Consider the following 25,909-nt stretch of genomic DNA (forward strand, 5'->3'; position numbering starts at 1 on the left):
TGTCACTAAAAGAAAATAAACACGTTAATCAACATTTAAATAATAATTTAATCATCAACAATCACGTCATATAGTTTACAAAATATAATACAAATAATTTTTTTTTCGATAATCCAAATAATTTGATATAGTCTTTCTAGTATTACTTATTGATAAATATAATACAGTAGGCCTCATTAACATGTATGGTTAAGGGTGTTAGGCACAACAACCGCATATAATAATTAGTTGGATAATTAAGAGTGCGCTGACATTTAGCAGTGATGCTTTCTTCACTCAATCATTGAGATGGTGTAGTCCTTGTCTTATTGACCACCAACCATAACCACCAACAATTCACACGTCACGTTCGAGTTTCTAGAGTCAACGCATATTCATCAGAAATTCTCGTCGTACCAAATTGATCGGTCATCCTCCTTCTTCAGCCACACACACAGAAAATACACAAGAAGCGCGAAAGATTAAATTCAAATGGCTCTGGTACCCTCGTCTTCCCCACTGATCGCGGAGGTGGACATGGGAACCGACTACTCCGCCCCCACTGTCCGCGCCACCGTCGTCCAAGCCTCCACCGTCTTCTACGACACCCCTGCCACTCTAGGTCCCCTTTCTCTCTCACCTTACTCCCAACTCTTTATTTACTTCTTCATTTTCCTTCTCACTGTTTATGTTTATGTTGCTTTCCCCAATCCAATTCAGAGGTTTTAACTTTACAATTTTGGGTTTTGGATTTTGGTTTTTTTTCTTCATTTTATTGTTTCAACTTCTCATTAATTTCGAGTAACTTGTAAAATTTGTTAATCCTTTGACAACTTGTAAAATTTGTTTAATGATTTTGTGAGAGGTGTTAGTTGGATTCTCGTCCTATGCGAATTTGAACCACATTATTGCTAGCTTATTGTGAGATTTAGTCCACTACCTACTGAATAAAATATCATTCGTTCAAGTAAATAAATAAATCCAGTGCTGCCTGCTCAAAATCTCAAAATTGCTGTGGTTGTATATTTTTTTTACTTCTTGTTTTGTGGAAATCTTGCTAATTAGTGTAGGTTGTAAATTGGGTCGATACAGTTTGAGATTGACTCGTCTTGTTTGAACTCAGATTGTAAAAGAAATGAGCTGAGCTCAAACAAAATATTAGGCTCATACCATCTTTAGCTATACTCGACTCATAGAGCTCGAAAAAAACTTGGTGTATCACATGTAGGGAGGCAGCTGAAGACATTGATTGTTTTTCTTCATTTCCAATTGCGTTGAGATTGTGACATAACATTTCTCCTTGTGAGGGTTCCCCATTCAGACTTTCAGAGTGTGAATGTGAGTGGGTTGATAGGGGAACAAGAAGAAATTTAGACTTCTATACTTTCCTTGCATGATTTGGCTCTTGAATTCTGAGAGAGGGGTTTGCGCTATGTTATGGAGAAAACTTGGGGAGAAAGAGTAGCATGGTCACGACTGATGAGGAAGTACTTCTTTTTGGAGGTTGCCAGTGATACGTGTTCAGGTATAAGAAAGGAATGTATTTTCGATCCAACCAGATTTGACTACCCGAGGAGACCACAACGACTAACAGACCACAATTCATTTGTTAAATGGGGTAAACCACATAGGGGCTGCTTGTAGATTTCCCAGCATATTTTTGTTTGAGAATCATATATAAGACCGATGCGAATATGGTGATTGGTCCAGTTGACCTGTTGAAAAGAAAATGCATAAATTCCTAGCCAGAATTTCTGAAGTATAAGTTTCAATTGTTATTTATCTTTTCATTCCTGAATCCTGACTACATTGGAAATTAAGCTTTCGAGATATGATTTTTGATCTAACCCAATTTGCTGCATTCATGTTTCTTAGGTAAATTGAAGATATTTTGTATTTTTGGTGGATCTGATTTCTGATTGAATGCGTAGATAAGGCTGAGAGGTTATTGGCTGAAGCAGCAGGATATGGTGCCCAGCTGGTTGTGTTTCCTGAAGCATTTGTGGGTGGTTATCCACGTGGGTCGAATTTTGGCGTTGTCATGGGGAACAGAACAGCTAAGGGTAAAGAAGACTTCAGAAAGTATCATGCTGCTGCCATTGCTGTGCCTGGTAAAACTACTTTGTTTTTTTCTTTCTTGATGATTTCATGCATTGGTCATGTGTAAGAAACTGAGATAAAATGAATTCTTTAGATTTCCCTGGTTGATTGAGTGGTGGATTGAAATGCATTCGGTGCATTGAAATGTCAGTCGGTGTTTAAGCTTCAAATTCGTCCATTAGTTGCTTTAAGTTATTTGTTTTTTGGAGTCAAGAAAATTTAAGCTGTGGACCTATGGTGCAATGAACTACTATGGCTATGGTTATGGTTAAGCATCAGTTTATCGTTAAACTTCAAATTCAATTAGTAGCTATTACTTATAATTTCGTTGCTTTATTGTAGTGAAAAGAATTAACTGCCGTCCTATATTTTTTTTCCAATGAAAGTTAGATTCCAGAGGAAATTGATTCTAGTGAATATTTGTTTTTTGGCGAAGACTCTGTTGAATGTTTGGAACAACAACCAAAAAAAAAGGTGGAAAAGACTTCTGTTGTTTTTTCTTCTTTTTTGTTGGTTATACTATTATTTCTTTTTTTTTTTTATATCTGTCAAAGTTCAAAAAAGAACATTAGTTCATTGAATAGAACTAAGCATCTTAACTGTTTTTACACCACTGTTAATTGTGCCAGTGGTTGGCATGAGAAGTGCGGGCATATCTATCCCGCTCTTCATGAGTTAATTGTGGTTCATGTCAGGCTCTCAGCGAAACATTCTACACCACTGTTTTGCAAGTGGATCTTATCAACTAAATTTTATTAGAAGTATCTCAGTTGGCTTATTGTTTTCATAATATATGGAATTCAAATCTTATGTTACACCAAGTGTTAATAACTTTACTGAGGCATGCTATCATATTTTGATCTTAAATCAAAACAGAGGCGGACACTATGTTCTAAAATTGTCATTGTTTGACCCAAATGCAGTCTACGAATAGAATTGTGAACGTATGATATGTAGTTTCACTTTTTTTTTGAACTAATGCAGGTCCTGAAGTTGATCGATTGGCAGCAATGGCTGGAAAGTACAAGGTATTCCTGGTAATGGGTGTGATAGAGAGAGATGGATATACACTCTATTGCACTGTTCTGTTTTTTGATTCTCAAGGTTGCTACTTGGGAAAGCACCGAAAAATGATGCCCACAGCACTGGAGCGGATCATTTGGGGATTTGGAGATGGATCTACAATTCCTGTGTTTGAGACTCCGATTGGAAAAATAGGTGCTGCCATTTGTTGGGAAAATAAGATGCCACTTCTAAGGACAGCAATGTATGCTAAAGGTTAGTTATTTGAACAGGAAATTTTGACATATCACACTTCATTAATTATTTTTGACTCACTTTTTAAATACTTCAGTTTTCTTCAAAGCTATTATACAATTTCTTTTCATTTCTTATTTTGGTGTTTGTAATTGCATCATTTAGTTTAGTGCTATATGAATGAAGGATGGCTTTACATGGGTTTCTCATTTTACCTTGCTAAAGGTTAGCTATTTGGGTTTCTCATTTTACTTCCAAGCTATAGCCCTGTTTGAACCTGCTTACTTCCTGTTTTCATGCTTTGCCATGCAAGTTTGAGTTCCATATGGGGTGTTGACTTGTATACAGACAGGTATCAGGTCAAAAAGATTATTTGGCTATCTAGGTAGTTGAGTTAAGTATACTGTTCTGCGATCTTTATGTGGGGTTGAGTCAGTTTCTAGGTTCCTGGGCGATTGGATGAGTATGTTGCTACTCAATTAACTCAAATTGAAATAAGACACTGGCTTGATTTACACTTACACTTCTTTCTAAAGACTTAAGAATAGTCTGCCAACATTTGTGGCATAGTCTGGTTGTCCTTACCAAGTTGGCAATTTACGATCCATTCAATACATGGTTTTTCCTAGCTACTTTCTTTCCAACACAATTACTCGAGAACATCTGTGTGTTTGTTGATATCATATTTGGGCCTTAGTTAGCCAGCTTGAATATATGCAAAGGGGAGGCTTGCCCTTATTCTATCCTTTACTCTATAAGGGCAACCCCACCCTCATTTGAGAGAGGACTCTCATAGTAAACCCTGGACTCTCCACTCTCTCAAACTCCTGTACAATGTAACCTACATTTGCATAATGAAACAGAACTACAGCAGCGTGAACGTAGCCCAACTTCAGGTGAAGGTGAACCATGATACATCTTTGTGTTCCTGTGCGTTTGTGTGGTTTTAGGGTCCAATCTAAGTTGATCCAACTTTGTGCATCAACTGTGTTTTAGTTCAAGACAGTTTTTACCTCAACGTGAACATGAAAATTAATGGTAGAAACGATGCATTTCTTGGTGGAGTTTAAAGGCGTTCTGAGTATTGCTTTTGATACTTTAGTACTATGACTTGATGCAGGATGCTTTGTTGTGTGCAGGCATTGAGATATATTGTGCTCCTACGGCTGATTCCAGGGATTTATGGCAAGCATCAATGACTCATATTGCCTTAGAGGGTGGGTGTTTTGTCCTATCAGCCAATCAGTTCTGTCGAAGGAAAGACTACCCCCCTCCTCCAGAATATGCATTTGCAGGAGAGGAACCTGCTCCAGATTCTGTCGTCTGTGCCGGAGGCAGTGTTATTATCTCACCGTCGGGGACTGTTCTTGCTGGACCCAATTATGATGGGGAGGCACTCATCTCAGCAGATCTCGGTATGTCATCTGCTTATTCTCTTCTAACAGCAATTAAGCATCTAGATTGCAAGCTGTGCTGACATAATTTTGAGCTACAACAATCCGGCTTTGAGATGTAGTGGAAATTAGAAAAACTTCAACTTAAGCGAAATGGCAGGAACCTCCATTCTATTTTCAGAAATTAAAGTACCCTCACATCACATAATAGTTTTCAGCATAACTTAACCTCAAGTTACTACATCTGCCTTTACGATATTTCCTATATTTTGTCTGTTTCGGATAATATCTAAACATAAAACGGACACCAGATGCATCAGTTGATATGCAACCTTAATGTAACATTTCTAGTAAAATGAGAACCCTAGTATGGTATAAGAAGTTTCTCTAAATTTCAATATGGCGGGGAAGCGGTACAGAGCTTTTAAAAATAAGAAGTATTTGAAAGTAAGTGTTGGTATAATTTACTGAAACTCTATGATCTGGGCTCTCTGTTGTGCTGTTATGTGTATGATGCGAGGCAATATGGTTTAGTTGATAATATAATTTGATTGATCCTCTCTCTCACACAGGCACATAGATTATGGTGGTTATGGTTGCAAGCTTGTGGCTACGTTTCATGAGGACAAGTGTTTTCCTTAAATAGTTATATTGCCTGCTAGAAGTTTGGAATGACCGCACATAGGAGGAATCGAATATAGTGGTAAATCAAATAAGCACTCATTTAGTGGAATATAGTGGTAAACCAAAAACTGTAAACAAAGAAATTAGTATAAAGAGAGATGCATTCCGCCTGTAGTAAAACTATCATACTATGTCTAGAGTTTTAGCTGTTTTGTTTAAGGAGACTGAGCTCTGATATTTCTAATGTCCAAATGTTGCATAGATCTTGGAGAAATAGCAAGGGAGAAATTTGGCTTTGATGTGGTTGGCCACTTTTCACGGCCCGAAGTGCTTAGCTTGATCGTGAGGGACCATCCAGCAACTCCAGTTACTTTCACATCAGCCTCAGCAAAGACCGATCACAAAGTCTCACATAAGCCATAATTAGGTTTCATCAGTTCACCATCCAACAGTTGTTTGCAAAATGGAGGCCTGTTCAATAATAATCAGACGACCCTTTTGTACATATATCGTCAATGATGTATTTCCTCTGTAACCAGGTCACCTTGCTTTCGCATATGGTTCTCGTTTGTCAAATGTATCGTTCCCACTGATTTGTACCATAAAGAATCTGCTACAGATGAAGTTTAATACGGTTCTGTACTTTCTTGCTGTGTATGGAGATCAAGTTCATAAATATGTTTTCCCAAACATGTTGAATTTGTTCTGTTGATTCTGAATGCAACCGCAGACCTACTTAAGTAGTTACGGTTCTTCGCTCTACCCTTGAAATGCATTCTCCACAATGCTTCGATTCGCAAGCTCATCTAGAACTAGGCGCGTTGCATCCGGCATTGCTCTACAATCATAAAAATGTAAGCTATAGTGTTGTCCAAGTGCGGCTAGTGCAAAAATGGTGAGCGCCTTGCCTCGAACGTCAAGAATTTAGGCAACCATGTCACTGTCGACTTGGCGAGGTTCCTAACGTTCGCTATCCCTAAAGATCAAGAAGAAACCATGCAGCAAATGATGTACATTTCTCAGAACTCAAAACAAATTATATTTGGTTCCATACATTTGTTCTATCTGTAATATCGAACATGATCGATGCAAACAATTTTAGTGGCAAGATTTGAAAACACAAGCAAAGCAATGCGTTGCGGGGAAGAAGTAACATGAAAACGTCGATATTCTCTTGATCCCGGCATTGGTCTTTTCTTCCTGCTAGTTGGAGCTTCGAACCATCCTTGTGGCCAATTCTAACTTCCGCATACTTCGTTTCCTGGATCCTTCGTCGGAAAGGATTGGAACTGACAAGTTGCACTGGCTAGGCTATGGATCGGAACCACTTTTGAATTCGATAACCTATGGTCTGCGAGGCCCTTAACAGAACCATTTTCTTTGTTTCGGTTTCATGTTCTGGGGTTTGAGTTAGAGGAACAAGCTCTGATATTTCTATAAGCCGCCCGTCTGACTACCATTGAGATTTTACGCCAAACTCCCAATCGATACCGCTGGAATTTTTGTTTAAGCATATGCTTTCCCATTGTATTTTTTCGGAGAGCGATCTTCTCCCTTTGAATTGTTTATCAACCGAAGTCCGCTTTGAATCATCTTCAGTATCATCTCCACAACTGTAACTCCATTTGTAGCTCTTGTTGTTATTGTCCATGCTTAGCTCGATGGAATGAAGATCGCTATCAACTGAAGTCCGTATTGAATCGTCTTCACATTCCGCTCTGTACGCAGCAACTTCCATTTCATTCCCTTCTATCTTCGTGTTCTGAAATGATCCAAAATTTATCTTTTTTAAATAAGCCTCGAGTTCCTTGATTTTACTGAAATCTGGAGAACTGTGACTACCTTCGCGCGTTTTGGATCTCAAATGAGCATTTAGTTCATTCTTTAGCTGTTCCACAACAGCATTTTTCTCCTCAAAATGATATTTGGCTTCAGAAAGCTTCATCTGGACTCTCTCCTCGCGAAACACATCGACTAGCTGAAGCATTTCCTCTCCTTCTCCACTTCTTCACGGACTTTCTCCGATTCTTTCTTTAGCTCTTCGACTTGTGCTCTATCCTCCCCAGGACCTGTGGCTAACTCATCACAAACTTGTTCAAAAATCTCTTTTGCCCTCTTCTCCCTCTCGAGCTCTTTCGTGGCCTTCGACAAAGCTGCTTCTTTATCTGCCAATTATTTCCCTAGCTTCTTGTTCAACCTTTCTGTTTGTCTTCTTAGCTTCTTCTCCACCAAGTTCTTCTGCCATGCACGCTATTGCAGCACGTATCCTCTCTCGCTCCTTACTTTTCCAGGCCGTCTTTTCCGTGATATGGAGACGATCTCTACTCTCAGAGTCTGGGTTCGTATCCCTAGACTTTCGGTGCAATATCGTGATGCTGAAATTCTAGAGGTCATTATGCAACCTGTAGGAACCTTTATTAGGGTAAACGAGAATTCTTTGTCGGGTTTGAATGGACTCTTTGTGAGAGTGTTGCTTGAGGTGGACTTGAGGTTGTAGCTAAAAAGGGTGATGGTTGTTAATGATCAGGAAGATTGCTCTGTCTTGCTAAGCTATGAAAAGTTATTTGAAGTATGCTTTTATTATGGGCGGCGGCGGCGATTGGAAGGTCACAAGTGCCCTGCCCTTGAGGATAATGATGGGTGGCTGTTGGTGGATATATTGTTTAAGGATAAGCCATTGGTGTATCCAACAGGAATTGAAATTTCTGAAGAATTCAGACAAGAGCTGCATGGAGGGGTTATGCTAGTGTTTCCCCAACCAGTGGTGGGGGAAGAGGTGAACACTAAGGATGAGGAAGAGCTGGAGTTGAGAGACCAAGCTAGGTCCCGTATGAGAATGTTAGTGAAGGTTGGACAACAGTGGCTTCTAGGAAAAGTAGGTATGCTGGTAGGGGTCGAAGTGGTGCGAGAAGGGATGAGAGGACTTATGACAATGTGGTGAGAGGCAACAAAACTTGGGTGTTGAAGGCAAATTTAGTTGCTAAGTAGAGGCCGGACTGTGCTCTGGTTTCCGATGACATTGAGGGTGGTGATGGGGTAAATGTGGCGAGAGCTAATAAGGGAAAGAGTGTTGTAGAGGAAGATGAGGAGTTCATAGAGGCTGAAGAAGAGAATGTTGAGCAGATTCAGTTCAAAGGGAGGAGGAAGAGGGGTAGAAACAGTGGTAATGATGTTGTTGGGGTTAGCTACGAGGTGGAGGATGTTGACTAATGAAGTGTTTAGTTTGGAATTGCAGGGGATGTGGCAGACCTGAATTTGTCGCACAGTTGTAGTTTATGTCTAGTTTAATTAACCTTGATGTCTGTTGTGTTTTAGAAACTGGGTCTAGTCTTGGTAAGCTCTCAAAAAATGTCTTTTGTAAATGGTTTAATTCTATGTTTTGTGCAGAAGGCAAGCTGGTGGGCTTGGCTTGTTCTGGGATGACCAAACTGTTATTATTAATGTAATTGCATCCTGCCCTAGATTTATCCACTGTAGTGTTAAGGTTATTAATTCGAGTGTTAGTATCCTTTACACTTTTACTTATGCTTTTCCACATAAGTTTCATGACCGAAATTGAACGAGTTTGGAAAATTCCACTGCAAGTGTACGGCAAGGTTCATTGAAAAAAAATGATAGATGTGTACCAATAATCCAAATAGGGAGCACATGAACCTTGCTGCATGAGATTTAATTTAGATTGTGGTGGATTTGACTGACCTAAAAAAATGGGGTGAAAGAACTGACGTGGAAGAAGAAACGGGAGAAGAAGCAAGATTGAACGAGGAAAGAAGGAGAAGACTCCTCGTATGCCACAATGACCATTTAATTCCATTTTTTTTAATTATTGGTTTATTGAAGGTTTTTAATTTAACTTAAATTATGATGAATTTAAATGATGTGGCTATCCACATCAAATGCTACATAAATTGGTATGACAACATGATAAGTTAAGTATAAAAAACTACCTCAACTATTGGCGTAATGACACTTTCATACCTCATCTTTTAAAATTGACAATGTCATACCTCATCTTTATAATTTGGTCCAATGTTATACCTCTGTTAGCTTGTCCATGAATTGGTCTGTTAAATGATGACATGGCATGATCCGGGGCCCAGTTCCTTGCCTAGATGGATTCCACGTGGCACCACACCCAATGTTTTCCCGCCAAATGTCATCCAGCTAGATTCCTAATACACGTGGCTTTCTCACAGGACGACACGTGGATATTCCATTAAAATTAAAATTAAAATTTTAAAAATTTAAAAAAAGTAAGGGAACGTTGTAAATTGTGCCTATTGAATTGGTTTCCTCCCCCCGATACCCAAATCTTGTCGATCTAATTCCCCATTCCCATTTCCAGATATCAAGAACCTTAACGCTAGTTCTCGCGGCTCCAAATCTCGATCAGAAATTCAACGAAAAACCCAAATCATCTTGTCGACTCGCTTCCCTGACTTCGTTGGTGTTCGAAGGGGCTTTCATCTGGGTTCCATTGGCTTCGAAGGAAAATCGAAGGATTCGTCATGGGGTGGTACGTGCGCGAAGATCCTGACGAAACGACTCCTACCTATTGTAAGTTTTTTGTGCTTTTGATGATTCCAAATGTATAGTGGACTTATTTTTTGTTTATTCTTGTTTGAAAAGGTGGATTTATGCTTTGTTAATTCGAAATGGTTCCTACGGTGTGTTGGAATGGGTTGAATGTGGGTATTGTTTATTCTTGTTTGAAAATGTGGATTTATGCTTTGTTAATTTGAAATGGTTCCTACGGTGTGTTGAAATGGGTTGAATGTGGGTTTTGTTTATTCTTTTAGCATTGTTTATTCTTGTTTGAAAAGGTGGTTTATGCTTTCTTAATTCGAAATGGTTACTGAGTTGTTGGATAATGGGTTGGTTGCTTTGTTGCTTTGTTTATTGTTGTGAAGATAAGGTGGTTGGATAGTGGGTTTGTTGCTTTGTTTATTCTTGTGAAGATAAGGTGGTTTGTTGCTTGGTTTGTTGTTGTTGAGAAATGGTTAATGTGCATTGCCTGTTTGCATATAGTTGTGGTTTGTTGCAATTGCATATAGTTGCATATAAAATGTTGTGCATTGATTTCTGTTGTTGGCTTTTAAAATGCAATTAGTTGCATGTAGAATGTTGTGCATTAGTTGCATATAGAATGATTTGTTAGGGTAAAATGCAATTGCTTATGTTTGTTGTTGGCTTTTAATTAGGGTTTGTTGTTGTGAATTTCAGTTTTTCCAGAACTATTCTCTATTGAATTGCATCATGGTGGGGAGATAAGTTATGACATGTACGTTGGAGGAAAAGTGACATATATATATAACTGTGATAAAGACCTCATGTCACTGCTGGTGATAGATGATATGGTGGAGGCAGTTGGATACATTGAGCGGTTCATGAACTATTATTTCAAGATTCCCAACATGGACCTTTCCAATGGTTTGAAGCAAATTCAAAGTGATTCCGATGTTCAGTCCATGTGCAATTTTGTTCCAAAAGATAAAGTGATTGAGATGTATATCGAAGAATTGACGACAGAAGAAGCCGTAACCCAAGAGCAACAGTTTCTGAAGTCCATGGAAGTGACAAGTCCAAGTAAAGTGGTTATTGAAGAGATAAGCAGTTCAGAAGAGGATGTTGGGCCAACAGCACTTAAACCAATAAGATACAAGGGCTTGCTAGCTATTGGAGGGCCAGAAGTGGATGATTGTTGCACATCTCAAGTAGTGCAAACATATGTGACTGAGGTAGGAGAGATAAATGCTGAAGAAGGGAATGGTCAGAAAGAGAAAAGTTGTGAAGGGCCAGAGAAGAGTAAGGGGAAATCTGTGGCTGAGGTAGGCAAGGGGGATGTAGGAGAGGGGGATGTAGGCGAGGGGGATACTAAAGTATTCTTTGATGTACCTATTAGTTTGGAGGGGAATGTTAAAGAAGAGAATGAAGAAGCTACTGAAGAAGATGATTGTGACTTTGAAGAGAGTGAATATGGGAGTGATACTGATAACCCAGTGTTTTCCAAGTTTGATGAAAGGGATTCTAAGCAAAAAAGTGCAAGGCAATTTGAGCAAAGCCGGGAAAGAGAAGAAGAGCAAAAGGAAGAAGAAATTGATACTGCAAATGTGGAACAAAATGTGGTTGATGATCCAGATTATAACTCTGAAGCTCTTGAGAGTGTACACTCTTCGGATGATGAAGGAGGCAAAAAACATGAGTGATTTCCAGAGTTCAATGAGAAAACTGATATGAGGAATCCCACTCTTACACTCGGGCTTGTTTTTAGGGATCATGACCAATTCAAGCGAGCTGTCATCATGTACTCCCTAGTGAATGGATATGGAGAAATCCATTTTCCTAGGAATGAGAAATTGAAAGTCGTAGCAAAGTGTGCAAAGGGGTGCCCTTGGAAGTGTTGTGCTGGAAAAATGTATGGTTTGAACAACATACAGATCAAGACCATACTTGATGAACACACATGTGGGAGAACTTGGGCAAACAAGAACATGAAGTCCCCTTTGCTGATTGATTTGTACATGGACAGGATAAAACTGAATCCCACATGGCCTGTGGATTCCTTTTTGGCAACTGTCCAATCAGAGTGGAATCATGATTGTACAAAGAAGAAGGCTTACAGGGCTTTAGATACGGCTTTAAATATCATTGAGGGAAAACATGCAGAGCAGTACACAAAGTTGTGGGACTTTGCTGAGGAAGTGAAGAAGACTAACCCTGGAAGCACAGTGAAGGTAAAGTTGGATAGGGGGAGGTTCCAAAGGATATATGTGTGCTTGGGGGCTTGTAAAGAGAGGTTTAAGTCAGGGTGTAGACCATTGATAGGATTAGATGGGTGTCATTTAAAGAGTGTATATGGAGGTCAGCTACTTTGTGTTGTTGGCATTGACCCAAATGATGAAACATGGGTTATAGCGTATGCAGTTGTAGAAATGGAGAATTAAGTCCAGTTGGATTTGGTTCTTAGAGTTATTAGCTGTTGATGTTGGGATTGTCAATCAAGGGGGATGGACATTTATCAATGATCAGCAAAAAGGGTTAATTCCGGCCCTTAAAAAAGTCCTGCCTAATTCCCACCACAGATTTTGTATGAGACATCTGTATACTAACTTCAGAAATCTGTTCAAAGGGAAAACATTGAAGGATGCTTTATGGTCAGTAGCCAGAACAACAACAGTTCCCTACTTCAAAAAAGCAATGGAGGATCTGAAGAAGCTCGATGAAAAGGCATACGATTGGTTGGTGAAGTTGCCTGCACATCATTGGAGCAAGTCCCATTTTGAAACACATCCGAAGTGTGACATGTTGCTGAACAATCTCTGTGAAAGTTTCAATGCTGTCATACTTATACCGAGGCAAAAACCTATTGTCACCATGTTGCTCCTTATTCATACACTCTTGATGAAGAGAATTCAGATGGGAATGGATATAATGGCGAACAAAGTTGGAGATCTCTGTCCTACAATCAAGAAAAAGTTGGAGCAAGCCAAAATTCAGAGTGGCAGGTGCATTGCACAATGGTCAGGGGGCTTTAAATTTCAAGTTGATGCTGGATGGGGGGAACAATATGTGGTTGACTTGGTTGAGAAGACCTGTTCTTGCAAAAAGTATGCCTTGACAGGAATCCCATTCAACCATGCAATATCGGCCATAAATTTCAAGAGGGAAAAACCGGAGGACTATGTCAATGCTTATTATTCGAGGACGGGGTACTTGGAGCTGTATTCTCATTTAGTAATGCCGATTAATGGGATGTCTATGTGGGAGGAAACTGATAAACCACCAATATTGCCTCCTACATATACAAGGCAACCTGGAAGGCCGAGGAAGAAGAGGAACAAGGAAGCTGCTGAGAGGGGCAATGAGGGTGAACAAACTCCCACAAACCCAACCAATAATCCTCAAGGTCCTCCTCAACCACTTAAGCTAGGAAGGAAAGGCCAAGGCACTTTGAAATGTACCGTATGCAAAAAGGAAGGTCATAATGCAAGAACCCATCATAGACATCTTCCTCCAAGGGACAAACAGGTACCATTTTCTACTTTATATGATTTTTTAAATCCCTTAACATCATATTACACTCTTAGTCCTTAACATCATTTTCTACTTTGTAGGCATCCACATCTGCTCAAGGACAAACTGCACCTAAAAAGAGGACAAGGAAAACAAAGGTAAAAACTTAACCATTTCCTTAGTTGTAAAACATTTGGATTTAGTTAAAAAGCTTGCTTGGTCTCTAAATGAACTTTGGATTTAGGCATTACAATCAGTAGCTGAATCACCTAGAAGCACCAAGCAGAGAAAGACCAAGCAATCCACTAACTGAATCATCCAAGGGCACCAAGCACAGAAATACCAACCAACCCAGCCACAACCACGTTTTTTGCACAGATGGTTGTTTTTTGTAAAGGAATTGTAAAGTTTGAACATGTTTTATGCATCCAATAGGCCTTTTGTGAATTGAATGGATGATGTAGCAAGTTTTATGAATTCAGTAGGTTTTGTAATGTTGGTTGGAGATGCTAGATGAATTCTGTTAGTTTTTTGAACAGGTTTAACAATTTATGGATAATTAAGCAAGTTTTATGCTTAATTTGGTCTATTTCATAGTTTTCTTGCAAATGATGAGTAGTTTGTGCTTGAATACACTTGTTTTGCTGTTGTTGTGGTTATATCCATTATTTTTGGGTGAGATTTTTTAAATTTCAGGTCAAGGATGATATAATATGTGCTTAAGGATGATAATCTGTGCTTAAAATGGTATATATCATAGGTTTTTTTTTTTGCGGGAAAATTCAAATTCAAATTACCAAAAAAAAAACCAAATATATTTTTTGACGTGGATGACATTTGGCGGGAAAACTTTGGGTGTGGTGCCACGTGGAATCCATCTAGGCAAGGAACTGGGCCCCGGATCATGCCATGTCAGCATTTAACAGACCAATTCACAGATAAGTTAACGGAGGTATAACATTGGACCAAATTATAAAGATGAGGTATGACATTGTCAATTTTAAAAGATGAGATATGAAAGTGTCATTACGCCAATAGTTAAGGTAATTTTTTTGTACTTAACCCAGAATAATATTATTGAACTAAAATAATTTATCAGAGTAGTAAAGTGAGATCTATTCTTTATTTCTATATCACGTGCCAAAAATAATAGCCGCCACACCACCAACAATTCACACGTCACGTTCGAGTTTCTGGAGTTTCCGATGCCCGTCACTCTCGCTCACTCAACGCATATTCATCAGAAATTCTCGTCGTACCAAATTGATCGGTCATCCTCCTTCTTCAGCCACACACACAGAAAATACACAAGAAGCGCAAAAGATTAAATTCAAATGGCTCTGGTACCCTCGTCTTCCCCACTGATCGCGGAGGTCGACATGGGAACCGACTACTCCGCCCCCACTGTCCGCGCCACCGTCGTCCAAGCCTCCACCGTCTTCTACGACACCCCTGCCACTCTAGGTCCCCTTTCTCTCTCACCTTACTCCCAACTCTTTTTATTTACTTCTTCATTTTCCTTCTCACTGTTTATGTTTATGTTGCTTTCCCAAATCCAATTCAGAGGTTTTAACTTTACAATTTTGGGTTTTGGATTTTGGTTTTTTTTCTTCATTTTATTGTTTCAACTTCTCATTAATTTCGAGTAACTTGTAAAATTTGTTAATCCTTTGACAACTTGTAAAATTTGTTTAATGATTTTGTGAGAGGTCTTAGTTGGATTCTCCGAATTTGAACCACATTATTGCTAGCTTATTGTGAGGTTTAGTCTAGTACCTACTGAATAAAATATCATTCGTTCAAATAAATAAATAAATAAATAAATCCAGTGCTGCATGCTCAAAATCTCAAAATTGCTGTGGTTGTATATATTTTTTACTTCTTGTTTTGTGGAAATATTGTTAATTAGTGTAGGTTGTAAATTGGGTCGATACAGTTTGAGATTGACTCGTCTTGTTTGAACTCAGATTGTAAAAGAAATGAGCTGGGCTCAAACAAATTATTAGGCTCATACCATCTTTAGCTATACTCGACTCATAAAGCTCGAAAAAAACTTGGTGTATTACATGTAAAGAGGCAGCTGAAGACATTGATTGTTTTTCTTCATTTCCAATTGCGTTGAGATTGTGACAAAACATTTCTCCTTGTGAGGGTTCCCCATTCAAACTTTCAGAGTGTGAATGTGAGTGGGTTGATAGAGGAACAAGAAGAAATTTAGACTTCTATACTTTCCTTGCATGATTTGGCTCTTGAATTCTGAGAGAGGGGTTTGCGCTATGTTATGGAGAAAACTTGGGGAGAAAGAGTAGCATGGTCACGACTGATGAGGAAGTACTTCTTTTTGGAGGTTGCCAGTGATACGTGTTCAGGTATAAGAAAGGAATGTATTTTCGATCCAACCAGATTTAACTACCCGAGGAGACCACAACGACTAACAGACCACAATTCATTTGAGAATCATATATAAGACCGAAGCAAATATGATGATTGGTCCAGTTGACCTGTTGAAAAGAAAATGCATAAATTCCTAGCCAGAATTTCTGAAGTATAAGTTTCAATTATTTATCTTTTCATTCCTGAATCCTGACTACATTGGAAATTAAGCTTTCGAGATATGATTTTTGATCTAACCCAAGTTGCTGCATTCATGTTTCTTAGGTAAATTGAAGATATTTTGTATTTTTGGTGGATCTGATTTCTGATTGAATGCGTAGATAAGGCTGAGAGGTTATTGGCTGAAGCAGCAGGATATGGTGCCCAGCTGGTTGTGTTTCCTGAAGCATTTGTGGGTGGTTATCCACGTGGGTCGAATTTTGGCGTTGTCATTGGGAACAGAACAGCTAAGGGTAAAGAAGACTTCAGAAAGTATCATGCTGCTGCCATTGATGTGCCTGGTAAAACTACTTTGTTTTTTTCTTTCTTGATGATTTCATGCATTGGTCATGTGTTAACTAAGATAAAATGAATTCTTTAGAATTCCCAGGTTGATTGAGTGGTGGATTGAAATGCATTCGGTGCATTGAAATGTCAGTCGGTGTTTAAGCTTCAAATTCGTCTATTAGTTGCTATAAGTTATTTGTTTTTTGGAGTCAAGAAAATTTAAGCTGTGGACCTGTGGTGCAATGAATTACTATGGCTACGGTTATGGTTAAGCATCAGTATATCGTTAAACTTCAAATTCAATTAGTAGCTATTACTTATAATTTCGTTGCTTTATTGTAGTGAAAAGAATTAACTGCCGTCCTTTATTTTTTTCCAATGAAAGTTAGATTCCAGAGGAAATTGATTCTAGTGAATATTTGTTTTTTGGCGAAAACTCTGTTGAATGTTTGGATGCAAAAACAACAACAACAACAACAACAACAACAAAAAAAAAAAAAAAAAAAAAAAAAAAAAAAGAGGTGGAAAAGACTTCTTTTGTTTTTTCTTCTTTTTTGTTGGTTATACTATTATTTTATTTTATTTTATTTTTTTTTATATCTGTGAAAGTTCAAAAAAGAACATTAGTTCATTGGAAAATGGTCACTCAATGCATTGAATAGAACTAAGCATCTTAACTGTTTTTACTTGGCCAAAAGGATGCCAGTGGTTGGCATGAGAAGTGCGGGCATATCTATCCCGCTCTTCATGAGTTAATTGTGGTTGCTAAAAAAGGACACTAGTGGTTCATGTCAGGCTCTCAGCGAAACATTCTACACCACTGTTTTGCAAGTGGATCTTATCAACTAAATTCTATTAGAAGTATCTCAGTTGGCTTATTGTTTTCCTAATATATGTAATCCAAATCTTATGTTACACCAAGTGTTAATAACTTTACTGAGGCATGCTATCATATTTTGATCTTAAATCAAAACAGTGGCGGACACTATGTTCTAAAATTGTCATTGTTTGACCCAAATGCAGTCTACGAATAGAATTGTGAACGTATGATATGTAGTTTCACTTTTTTTGTTAACTAATGCAGGTCCTGAAGTTGATCGATTGGCAGCAATGGCTGGAAAGTACAAGGTATTCCTGGTAATGGGTGTGATAGAGAGAGATGGATATACACTCTATTGCACTGTTCTGTTTTTTGATTCTCAAGGTTGCTACTTGGGAAAGCACCGAAAAATGATGCCCACAGCACTGGAGCGGATCATTTGGGGATTTGGAGATGGATCTACAATTCCTGTGTTTGAGACTCCGATTGGAAAAATAGGTGCTGCCATTTGTTGGGAAAATAAGATGCCACTTCTAAGGACAGCAATGTATGCTAAGGGTTAGTTATTTGAACAGGAAATTTTGAAATATCACACTTCATTAATTATTTTTGACTCACTTTTTAAATTCTTCAGTTTTCTTCGAAGCTATTATACAATTTCTTTTCATTTCTTATTTTGGTGTCTGTAATTGCATCATTTAGTTTAGTGCTATATGAATGAAGGATGGCTTTACATGGGTTTCTCATTTTACCTTGCTAAAGGTTAGCTATTTGGGTTTCTCATTTTACTTCCAAGCTATAGCCCTGTTTGAACCTGCTTACTTCCAGTTTTCATGCTTTGCCATGCAAGTTTGAGTTCCATATGGGGTGTTGACTTGTATACAGACAGGTATCAGGTCAAAAAGATTATTTGGCTATCTAGGTAGTTGAGTTAAGTATACTGTTCTGCGATCTTTATGTGGGGTTGAGTCAGTTTCTAGGTTCCTGGGCGATTGGATGAGTATGTTGCTACTCAATTAACTCAAATTGAAATAAGACACTGGCTTGATTTACACTTACACTTCTTTCTAAAGACTTAAGAATAGTCTGCCAACATTTGTGGCATAGTCTGGTTGTCCTTACCAAGTTGGCAATTTACGATCCATTCAATACATGGTTTTTCCTAGCTACTTTCTTTCCAACACAATTACTCGAGAACATCTGTGTGTTTGTTGATATCATATTTGGGCCTTAGTTAGCCAGCTTGAATATATGCAAAGGGGAGGCTTGCCCTTATTCTATCCTTTACTCTATAAGGGCAACCCCACCCTCATTTGAGAGAGGACTCTCATAGTAAACCCTGGACTCTCCACTCTCTGAAACTCCTGTACAATGTAACCTACATTTGCATAATGAAACAGAACTACAGCAGCGTGAACGTAGCCCAACTTCAGGTGAAGGTGAACCATGATACATCTTTGTGTTCCTGTGCGTTTGTGTGGTTTTAGGGTCCAATCTAAGTTGATCCAACTTTGTGCATCAACTGTGTTTTAGTTCAAGACAGTTTCTACCTCAACGTGAACATGAAAATTAATGGTAGAAACGATGCATTTCTTGGTGGAGTTTAAAGGCGTTGTTAGTATTGCTTTTGATGCTTTAGTACTATGACTTGATGCAGGATGCTTTGTTGTGTGCAGGCATTGAGATATATTGTGCTCCTACGGCTGATTCCAGGGATTTATGGCAAGCATCAATGACTCATATTGCCTTAGAGGGTGGGTGTTTTGTCCTATCAGCCAATCAGTTCTGTCGAAGGAAAGACTACCCCCCTCCTCCAGAATATGCATTTGCAGGAGAGGAACCTGCTCCAGATTCTGTCGTCTGTGCCGGAGGCAGTGTTATTATCTCACCGTCGGGGACTATTCTTGCTGGACCCAATTATGATGGGGAGGCACTCATCTCAGCAGATCTCGGTATGTCATCTGCTTATTCTCTTCTAACAGCAATTAAGCATCTAGATTGCAAGCTGTGCTGACATAATTTTGAGCTACAACAATCCGGCTTTGAGATATAGTGGAAATTAGAAAAACTTCAACTTAAGCGAAATGGCAGGAACCTCCATTCCATTTTCAGAAATTAAAGTACCCTCACATCCCATAATAGATTTCAGCATAACTTAACCTCAAGTTACTACATCTGCCTTTACGATATTTCCTATATTTTGTCTGTTTCGGATAATATCTAAACATAAAACGGACACCAGATGCATCAGTTGATATGCAACCTTAATGTAACATTTCTAGTAAAATGAGAACCCTAGTATGGTATGAGAAGTTTCTCTAAATTTCAATATGGCGGGGAAGCGGTACAGAGCTTTTAAAAATAAGAAGTATTTGAAAGTAAGTGTTTGAAAGTAAGTATTTGAAAGTAAGTTTCTTTGTTGTGCTGTTATGTGTATGATGCGAGGCAATATGGTTTAGTTGATAATATAATTTGATTGATCCTCTCTCTCACACAGGCACATAGATTATGGTGGTTATGGTTGCATGCTTGTGGCTACGTTTCATGAGGACAAGTGTTTTCCTTAAATAGTTATATTGCCTGCCCGAAGTTTAGAATGACTGCACAAACTCACATAGGAGGAATCAAATATAGTGGTAAATCAAATAAGCACTCATTTAGTGGACTATACAACCGAAACTGTAAACAAAGAAATTAGTATAAAGAGAGATGCATTCCGCCTGTAGTAAAACTATCATACTATGTCTAGAGTTTTAGCTGTTTTGTTAAAGGAGACTGAGCTCTGATATTTCTAATTTCCAAATGTTGCATAGATCTTGGAGAAATAGCAAGGGCGAAATTTGACTTTGATGTGGTTGGCCACTATTCACGGCCCGAAGTGCTTAGCTTGATCGTGAGGGACCATCCAGCAACTCCAGTTACTTTCACATCAGCATCAGCAAAGACCGATCGCGAAGTCTCACATAAGCCATAATTAGGTTTCATCAGTTCACCATCCGACAGTGGTTTGCAAAATGGAGGCCTGTTCAATAATAATCAGACGACCCTTTTGTACATATATCATCAATGATGTATTTCCTCTGTAACCAGGTCGCCTTGCTTTCGCATATGGTTCTCGTTTGTCAAATGTGAATCGTTCCCACTGATTTGTACCATAAAGAATCTGCTACAGATGAAGTTTAATATGGTTCTGTACTTTCTTGCTGTGTATGGAGATCAAGTTCATAAATATGTTTTCCCAAACATGTTGAATTTGTTTTGTTGATTCTGAATGCGACCGCAGACCTACTTAAGTAGTTACGGTTCTTCGCTCTACCCTTGAAATTCATTCTCCACATTGCTTCAGATTCGCAAGCTCATCTAGAACTAGGCGCGTTGCATCCGGCATTGCTCTACAATCATAAAAATGTAAGCTATCGTGTTGTCCAAGTGCGGCTAATGCAAAAATGGTGAGCGCCTTGCCTTGAACGTCAAGAATTTCGGCAACCATGTCACTGTCGACTTGGCGAGGTTCGTTACGTTCGCTATCCCTAAAGATCAAGAAGAAACCCTGCAGCAAATGATGTACATTTCTCAGAACTCAAAACAAATTATATTTGGTTCCATACAAAGCAATGTGTAAAAGTGTATATACATTTGTTCTATCTGTAATATCGAACATGATCGATGCAAACAATTTTAGTGGCAAGATTTGAAAACACAAGCAAAGCAATGCGTTGCGGGGAGGAAGTAACATGAAAACGTCGATATTCTCTTGATCCCGGCATTGGTCTTTTCTTCCTGCTAGTTGGAGCTTCGAACCATCCTTGTGGCCCATCCGTCTAACTTCCGCATACTTCGTTTCCTGGATCCTTCGTCGGAAAGGATTGGAACTGACAAGTTGCACTGGCTAGGCTATGGATCGGAACCACTTTTGAATTCGATAACCTATGGTCTGCGAGACCCTTAACAGAACCATTTTTCTTTGTTTCGATTTCATGTTCTGGGGTTTGAGTTAGAGGAACAAGCTCTGATATTTCTATAAGCCGCCCGTCTGACTGCCATTGAGATTTTACGCCAAACTCCCAATCGATACCGCTGGAATTTTTGTTTAAGCATATGCTTTCCCATTGTATTTTTTCAGAGAGCGATCTTCTCCCTTTGAATTGTTTATCAACCGAAGTCCGCTTTGAATCATCTTCAGTATCATCTCCACAACTGTAACTCCATTTGTAGCTCTTGTTGTTATTGTCCATGCTTAGCTCGATGGAATGAAGATCGCTATCAACTGAAGTCCGTTTTGAATCGTCTTCACATTCCACTCTGTACGCAGTAACTTCCATTTCATTCCCTTCTATCTTCGAGTTCTGAAATGATCCAAAATTTATCTTCTTTAAATAAGCCTCGAGTTCCTTGATTTTACTGAAATCTGGAGAACTGTGACTACCTTCGCGCGTTTTGGATCTCAAATGAGCCTCTAGTTCATTCTTTAGCTGTTCCACAACGGCATTTTTCTCCTCAAAATGATATTTGGCTTCAGAAAGCTTCATCTGGACTCTCTCCTCGCGCAACACATCGGCTAGCTGTAGCATTTGCCTCTCCTTCTCCACTTCTTCACGGACTTTCTCTGATTCTTTCTTTAGCTCTTCGACTTGTGCTCTGTCCTCCCCAAGACCTGTGGCTAACTCATCACAAACTTGTTCAAAAATCTCTTTTGCCCTCTTCTCCCTCTCGAGCTCTTTCGTGGCCTTCGACAGAGCTGCCTCTTTATCTGCAAGTTCTTTCCCTAGCTTCTTGTTCAACCTTTCTGTTTGTCTTCTTAGCTTCTTCTCCACCTCAAGTTCTTCTGCCATGCACGCTATTGCAGCACGTATCCTCTCTCGCTCCTTACTTTTCCGGGCCGTCTTTTCTTCTGCGAACTTCTTCATGAGATACTCAATTTCGTCGCAGTTAGACCTCTGTTCTCGGATCATTTGATGAACCTGGACACGTGCTCGATCAAGCTCAACTCGTAAGGCTGAGAGTAGGGTTGTAGTTAAAGAATGCTGCTCTTTAAGACCCGAAACGCGAGCAAGAACTTTCACAAGCTCTTTAGATGTAGAAAGGCCACTACTGACATCCTTCAAACCGGTCTTATATCCGTGTATGCATTTTCGATCAGGTTTCCCACAGGATTGATATTTGACCTGCACATTGAGAAATTCAATCAACACGTCTACTTATTCATCATCCTAGAAATTCTCTTGAAAACCTTGCAGCCTAATGCAATCAACATGTCCACTCAAAGATTGAAGTAACAAATTCTTTTTGATACAAGCGATATCAGGGAATAAGGAAGCGAACTCGAATTCTCGGGCGCAGGAGTGCGTACTTTAAGCAATGGGATTTTTTATGGTGTTCCAGAGTATGAGACTTCAAAGCATGGTAGAATTTTTGTTAAGTATAACAAACATTCTTTTTGAAGTAATGCTACGAAACTAAATTTTTAAACCAAATTGTGTAAATCAAATGATGTGGTTGTTTTATTAAATAAGTGTCGATTAACGCACTTATTTCCTATTGATGACACATCATTTATTAAGCAACAAACATTTAAAGCAAATGCATTAGATTAATTATTTAAATTGAAGAGCTAATTTGTAAGAGCAATTAACATGATTGGTCATTTTTTGACATTTGCTTTGACGAACTATGTTCGACACAGCTAATTAGTCATTTCTACACCCAAATGTCGAAAAATGATGATTCTAGCCAATTGTGCAATTTTTAAACACGAAAGTGATGAACTGGATCAACTTTTTCAAATACAAAAATTTAAATCCTATTCATTGAAAATGACAAGGCAGAAAACTAGATTTGTATTTATGCTCCATTCTACGGGGACAAACTTTATTTGAATCACTGTATCTTCTTGTCATTTTTTTAAAAAAAAATTCACCCCTTCCACACGAACTGTAAAAATAAATTCCGGAAAACATGTACCTCTCTTCTGTTTTATCAATGAAATATATATACACATTGAGATTGAAATGCTGTTGAACTTTTACCTCAGTTAAACTGGCACTTGTAGGTCTCTCGAAGCCTCCCATTTGGTAATCATTCAAACAATGTTTCTGAGAAACGACCGACAATCCTCTCTGGCGTCCACCATCCCCACTTTCATTTTTTCTCTGCACAATTCCCAACAACAAGCAATATTACTTTCAAACTCGAATTAATAAACAAGAAACTTACACTTCCATTCTATATAATAACAGTATATATCACAAAATACAAATCTCTTCGACTTGGTGATTAAGGTTTTATTTTCAACTTTCTATCTCCTTAGCATAAATTAATATAGAGTATAGCTTGTATAAAAAAGAAGGGAATTGTTGGCACTCTAAAAAATTTATTTTGCGTTTTAAATTTTTTATAATCAGAAAGAAAAATAGACTAAAAAGTAGTGTACAATGAGACTTTTTGAATGATAATACCAGTTTCTAAAAAAAATAAATAGATTTATCTAATTTATGACATTCATATTGAATAAGCCAAGAAAAAAAATGTTTGCCAAATTCATTTGCCATTGAATAATGCTAACAAAAAAAATGAACAATTTGGATTTGTGTTACTATCTAATATGTAAACACAAGAAGCTCGATAAACAAAGTGAATTTTCCAACTCATTTTCTTTTCTGCAATTTTTTTGGTTCTCTTTTTTTGCATTTTCATTGAATATATAAAGACAATATGAAAAGAAAAAGTAAATAAATAAATAAAATAATCCTTACCTCATAAATAGGAGTAGAGGATGGATCTGATGACTTTGGCGGCAAGGAACCGGCTAAGGAAGGAACTTGAGCAACTTTGGAATCCTTCTTTCTCAAAGGAACTTGTTCTTGTTCATTCATTTCCCACAAAGTCGCCGCCAGCTTTCTCGCCGAAACCGACACCAGTTCCTTCCCTTTACCGCCGCCGCGGCCATCGTGTTCCGAAGCCGGTCTCCGCTGCTGCAGCTTTGCCATCTTCTCATCATCCTCATCCCCATTTGCCACCATCGTCGCCGTACAAGGTGATCCCTCCACAGCCGCCGCGGCGCTCAGAGTCTTCCAAGTGGGGACTGGCGTGCTGGAACCGCCTCGCTTTCCGACCAGGATTGCCCTCTTCAGTCTGTACCTACGGACCAAGGAAGACGAAGAGGAAGACGAGCCGCCGCCGCGCTTCCTGATCTTGCATTGCCTGTCCACGACCAAGCTGTGGCAGTGCTGGTGGTTTTTCCAAGACATAGAAAAACGAACAGAGTGCAGAGAAAATGGGGAGTGGGTGAATCCTTTGGAGCAAATGATGGAGACCCAATTGGGAGATCTTGAAGATTTGGGGAGTGAATGGAGAGATTGGATTGGAGGAGCAAGAAAAATAATGAAAAATTTAAGGGGTTGAAAAAGTTGATGGAAGTACAAGGATGACAATGATGGTGTCAAGATTTTCTTTTTAGGTAAATATTTTCAAACTGTCAGCCTTGAATTTAGCAAAGAAGAAAAAGTGTCAAAGATTCTGGGCTTTTATGGATTTTTGGGCAGTCTTAAAGAAGATGAAAGAAGCTCAAAAAGTTGTCAAACTAATAAAAAATGGGACGGTGGCGGTGGGATTTTGGGAAGAATCAATGGAAGCTTTAATTTGTTTTATAAATGTTGTGAGAGGGAAAAACTGAGTAAAAAGAACAATGGAAATGAAGGATACAAGTAAAGAAGACTAGGACAGGAGTATAGGACATGCGAGTGGGTATTTCTTTTATTACTGACAAGGAGTGAAATTATTTTACTTATATTAAATTGATTATGATTATTTAGTATTACGGTTTAGTGATATTTTTTTTTACTTTAAAGTGATAAATCTTAAGTTCGATTCTCGCTAAATTTGAACCATATTATCGATAGCATATTATGAGGCCAAACCCACATTCTCCCCTTAGTGTAGAAAATATTGCTTGTTAAAAAAAAAAAAAATTTATATTGATGATGTACATTTATTCGTGTTTTCTCTTAAAAAGTTGGTATTTCTTTTATCACGGCAATTCATTTTTTCGGGGGTTAGGAAGACTCACAAATGTATTGCAATCTTTCTCTGGCTACAATTATATGATTCACCAGCATCAGGAATAGAATCTAAGACGTATCGTGTGAAATACGAGTCTGAAATTCATTCCCAACTATAGAGTTACCCCATTGTGATTGTATATTTATTCATGTAAATATAACATGTCACGTGTTTCAGTTACTCAAAAAAAAGTAATGTTAGGAAGACTAAATCTATAGAGTAAATTTTGAAAATTAAATGACATGAAAGTTGGTGATTGGATTATTATTTAATCGTTGATAAATAGGTTTATTTTCTATTGGTGACATTTAATTTAGTTTGCTAATTTAATTTATAGATTTCTTCATTCTAACAGTACTCTTCAAAAATTTAGTCTGATGGGATTTTTATGCTTTTGGATTAAAAAAAAGAAGAGGATGATGTGGTGGGCATGTGACCGAATTGCCTTCAATCAGGGTTGTGCATGTGTAAGATAAGCGGCCCACAATGTTGACTAGGTTCTCAGTATTTTTACTTAATTTGTCTACCTCTCTCTCTCTCTCTCTCTCTCTCTCTCTCTCTCTCTCTCTCTCTGCGTCCCTGCTGGAATGTTCTCTTGCACATTCTCTGCTCAATCCTCCTTCCTCCGCTCCTTTTTCTTTCTTTTTCTAATCAACGCAATCAACTCTTAATTACTTGTGTTTAAATTATGATTCAATTAACTAAGGAATGAAATCAAAACAAGAATCTACTCATTTAATTATCCGTTTAAAACTTGAAATTTGGGTCATCTTTCACCATTAAA

The 25,909-nt window shown here is 38.4% G+C and overlaps 5 protein-coding genes and 1 pseudogene across 6 annotated transcripts; 4 read left to right on the forward strand and 2 right to left on the reverse strand.

Moving 5' to 3' along the window:
- The first annotated feature begins 217 nt into the window (after window positions 1-217).
- LOC137714173 (bifunctional nitrilase/nitrile hydratase NIT4B) lies at window positions 218-6,046 on the forward strand. 2 transcript variants are annotated; one of them, XM_088691178.1, is made up of 5 exons: window positions 218-601; window positions 1,911-2,090; window positions 3,064-3,357; window positions 4,476-4,751; window positions 5,617-6,046. In XM_088691178.1, exons 1-5 carry the CDS (start codon window positions 472-474, stop codon window positions 5,775-5,777), a joined length of 1,041 nt encoding a protein of 346 aa, XP_088547304.1. In that variant the 5' UTR covers window positions 218-471; the 3' UTR covers window positions 5,778-6,046. The 2 variants fall into 2 exon arrangements, with proteins under 2 accessions (XP_088547304.1, XP_088547305.1); XM_088691179.1 differs by lacking the exon at window positions 5,617-6,046 and adding an exon at window positions 5,303-5,497 and having other exon boundaries at window positions 346-601.
- A 305-nt stretch (window positions 6,047-6,351) lies between these two features.
- LOC148698068 (uncharacterized) lies at window positions 6,352-7,748 on the reverse strand (annotated as a pseudogene).
- A 3,839-nt stretch (window positions 7,749-11,587) lies between these two features.
- On the forward strand, window positions 11,588-12,298 carry LOC148698069 (uncharacterized). The gene has a single exon (XM_088690366.1). It carries the CDS (start codon window positions 11,588-11,590, stop codon window positions 12,296-12,298), a length of 711 nt encoding a protein of 236 aa, XP_088546492.1.
- Window positions 12,299-12,443: 145 nt separating this feature from the next.
- On the forward strand, window positions 12,444-13,688 carry LOC148698070 (uncharacterized). The gene is made up of 2 exons (XM_088690428.1): window positions 12,444-13,382; window positions 13,469-13,688. Exons 1-2 carry the CDS (start codon window positions 12,444-12,446, stop codon window positions 13,535-13,537), a joined length of 1,008 nt encoding a protein of 335 aa, XP_088546554.1. The 3' UTR covers window positions 13,538-13,688.
- An 834-nt stretch (window positions 13,689-14,522) lies between these two features.
- NIT4 (nitrilase 4) lies at window positions 14,523-20,312 on the forward strand. Its single transcript, XM_088691180.1, has 5 exons — window positions 14,523-14,831; window positions 16,082-16,261; window positions 17,332-17,625; window positions 18,744-19,019; window positions 19,881-20,312. The coding sequence occupies exons 1-5, from the start codon at window positions 14,702-14,704 to the stop codon at window positions 20,039-20,041; spliced, it is 1,041 nt and encodes a 346-aa protein (XP_088547306.1). The 5' UTR covers window positions 14,523-14,701; the 3' UTR covers window positions 20,042-20,312.
- A 306-nt stretch (window positions 20,313-20,618) lies between these two features.
- On the reverse strand, window positions 20,619-24,787 carry LOC137714171 (trichohyalin-like protein). Its single transcript, XM_068453449.2, has 3 exons — window positions 23,820-24,787; window positions 23,094-23,216; window positions 20,619-22,232 (listed from the first exon to the last, which is right to left on the reverse strand). Exons 1-3 carry the CDS (start codon window positions 24,312-24,314, stop codon window positions 20,889-20,891), a joined length of 1,962 nt encoding a protein of 653 aa, XP_068309550.2. The 5' UTR covers window positions 24,315-24,787; the 3' UTR covers window positions 20,619-20,888.
- Between the last annotated feature and the right edge of the window lie 1,122 nt (window positions 24,788-25,909).

Source organism: Pyrus communis, chromosome 3 (assembly GCF_041283825.1).
Source record: "Pyrus communis isolate YQ-2024b chromosome 3, ASM4128382v1, whole genome shotgun sequence".
In the NCBI taxonomy this organism is placed as follows: Eukaryota; Viridiplantae; Streptophyta; class Magnoliopsida; order Rosales; family Rosaceae; genus Pyrus; species Pyrus communis.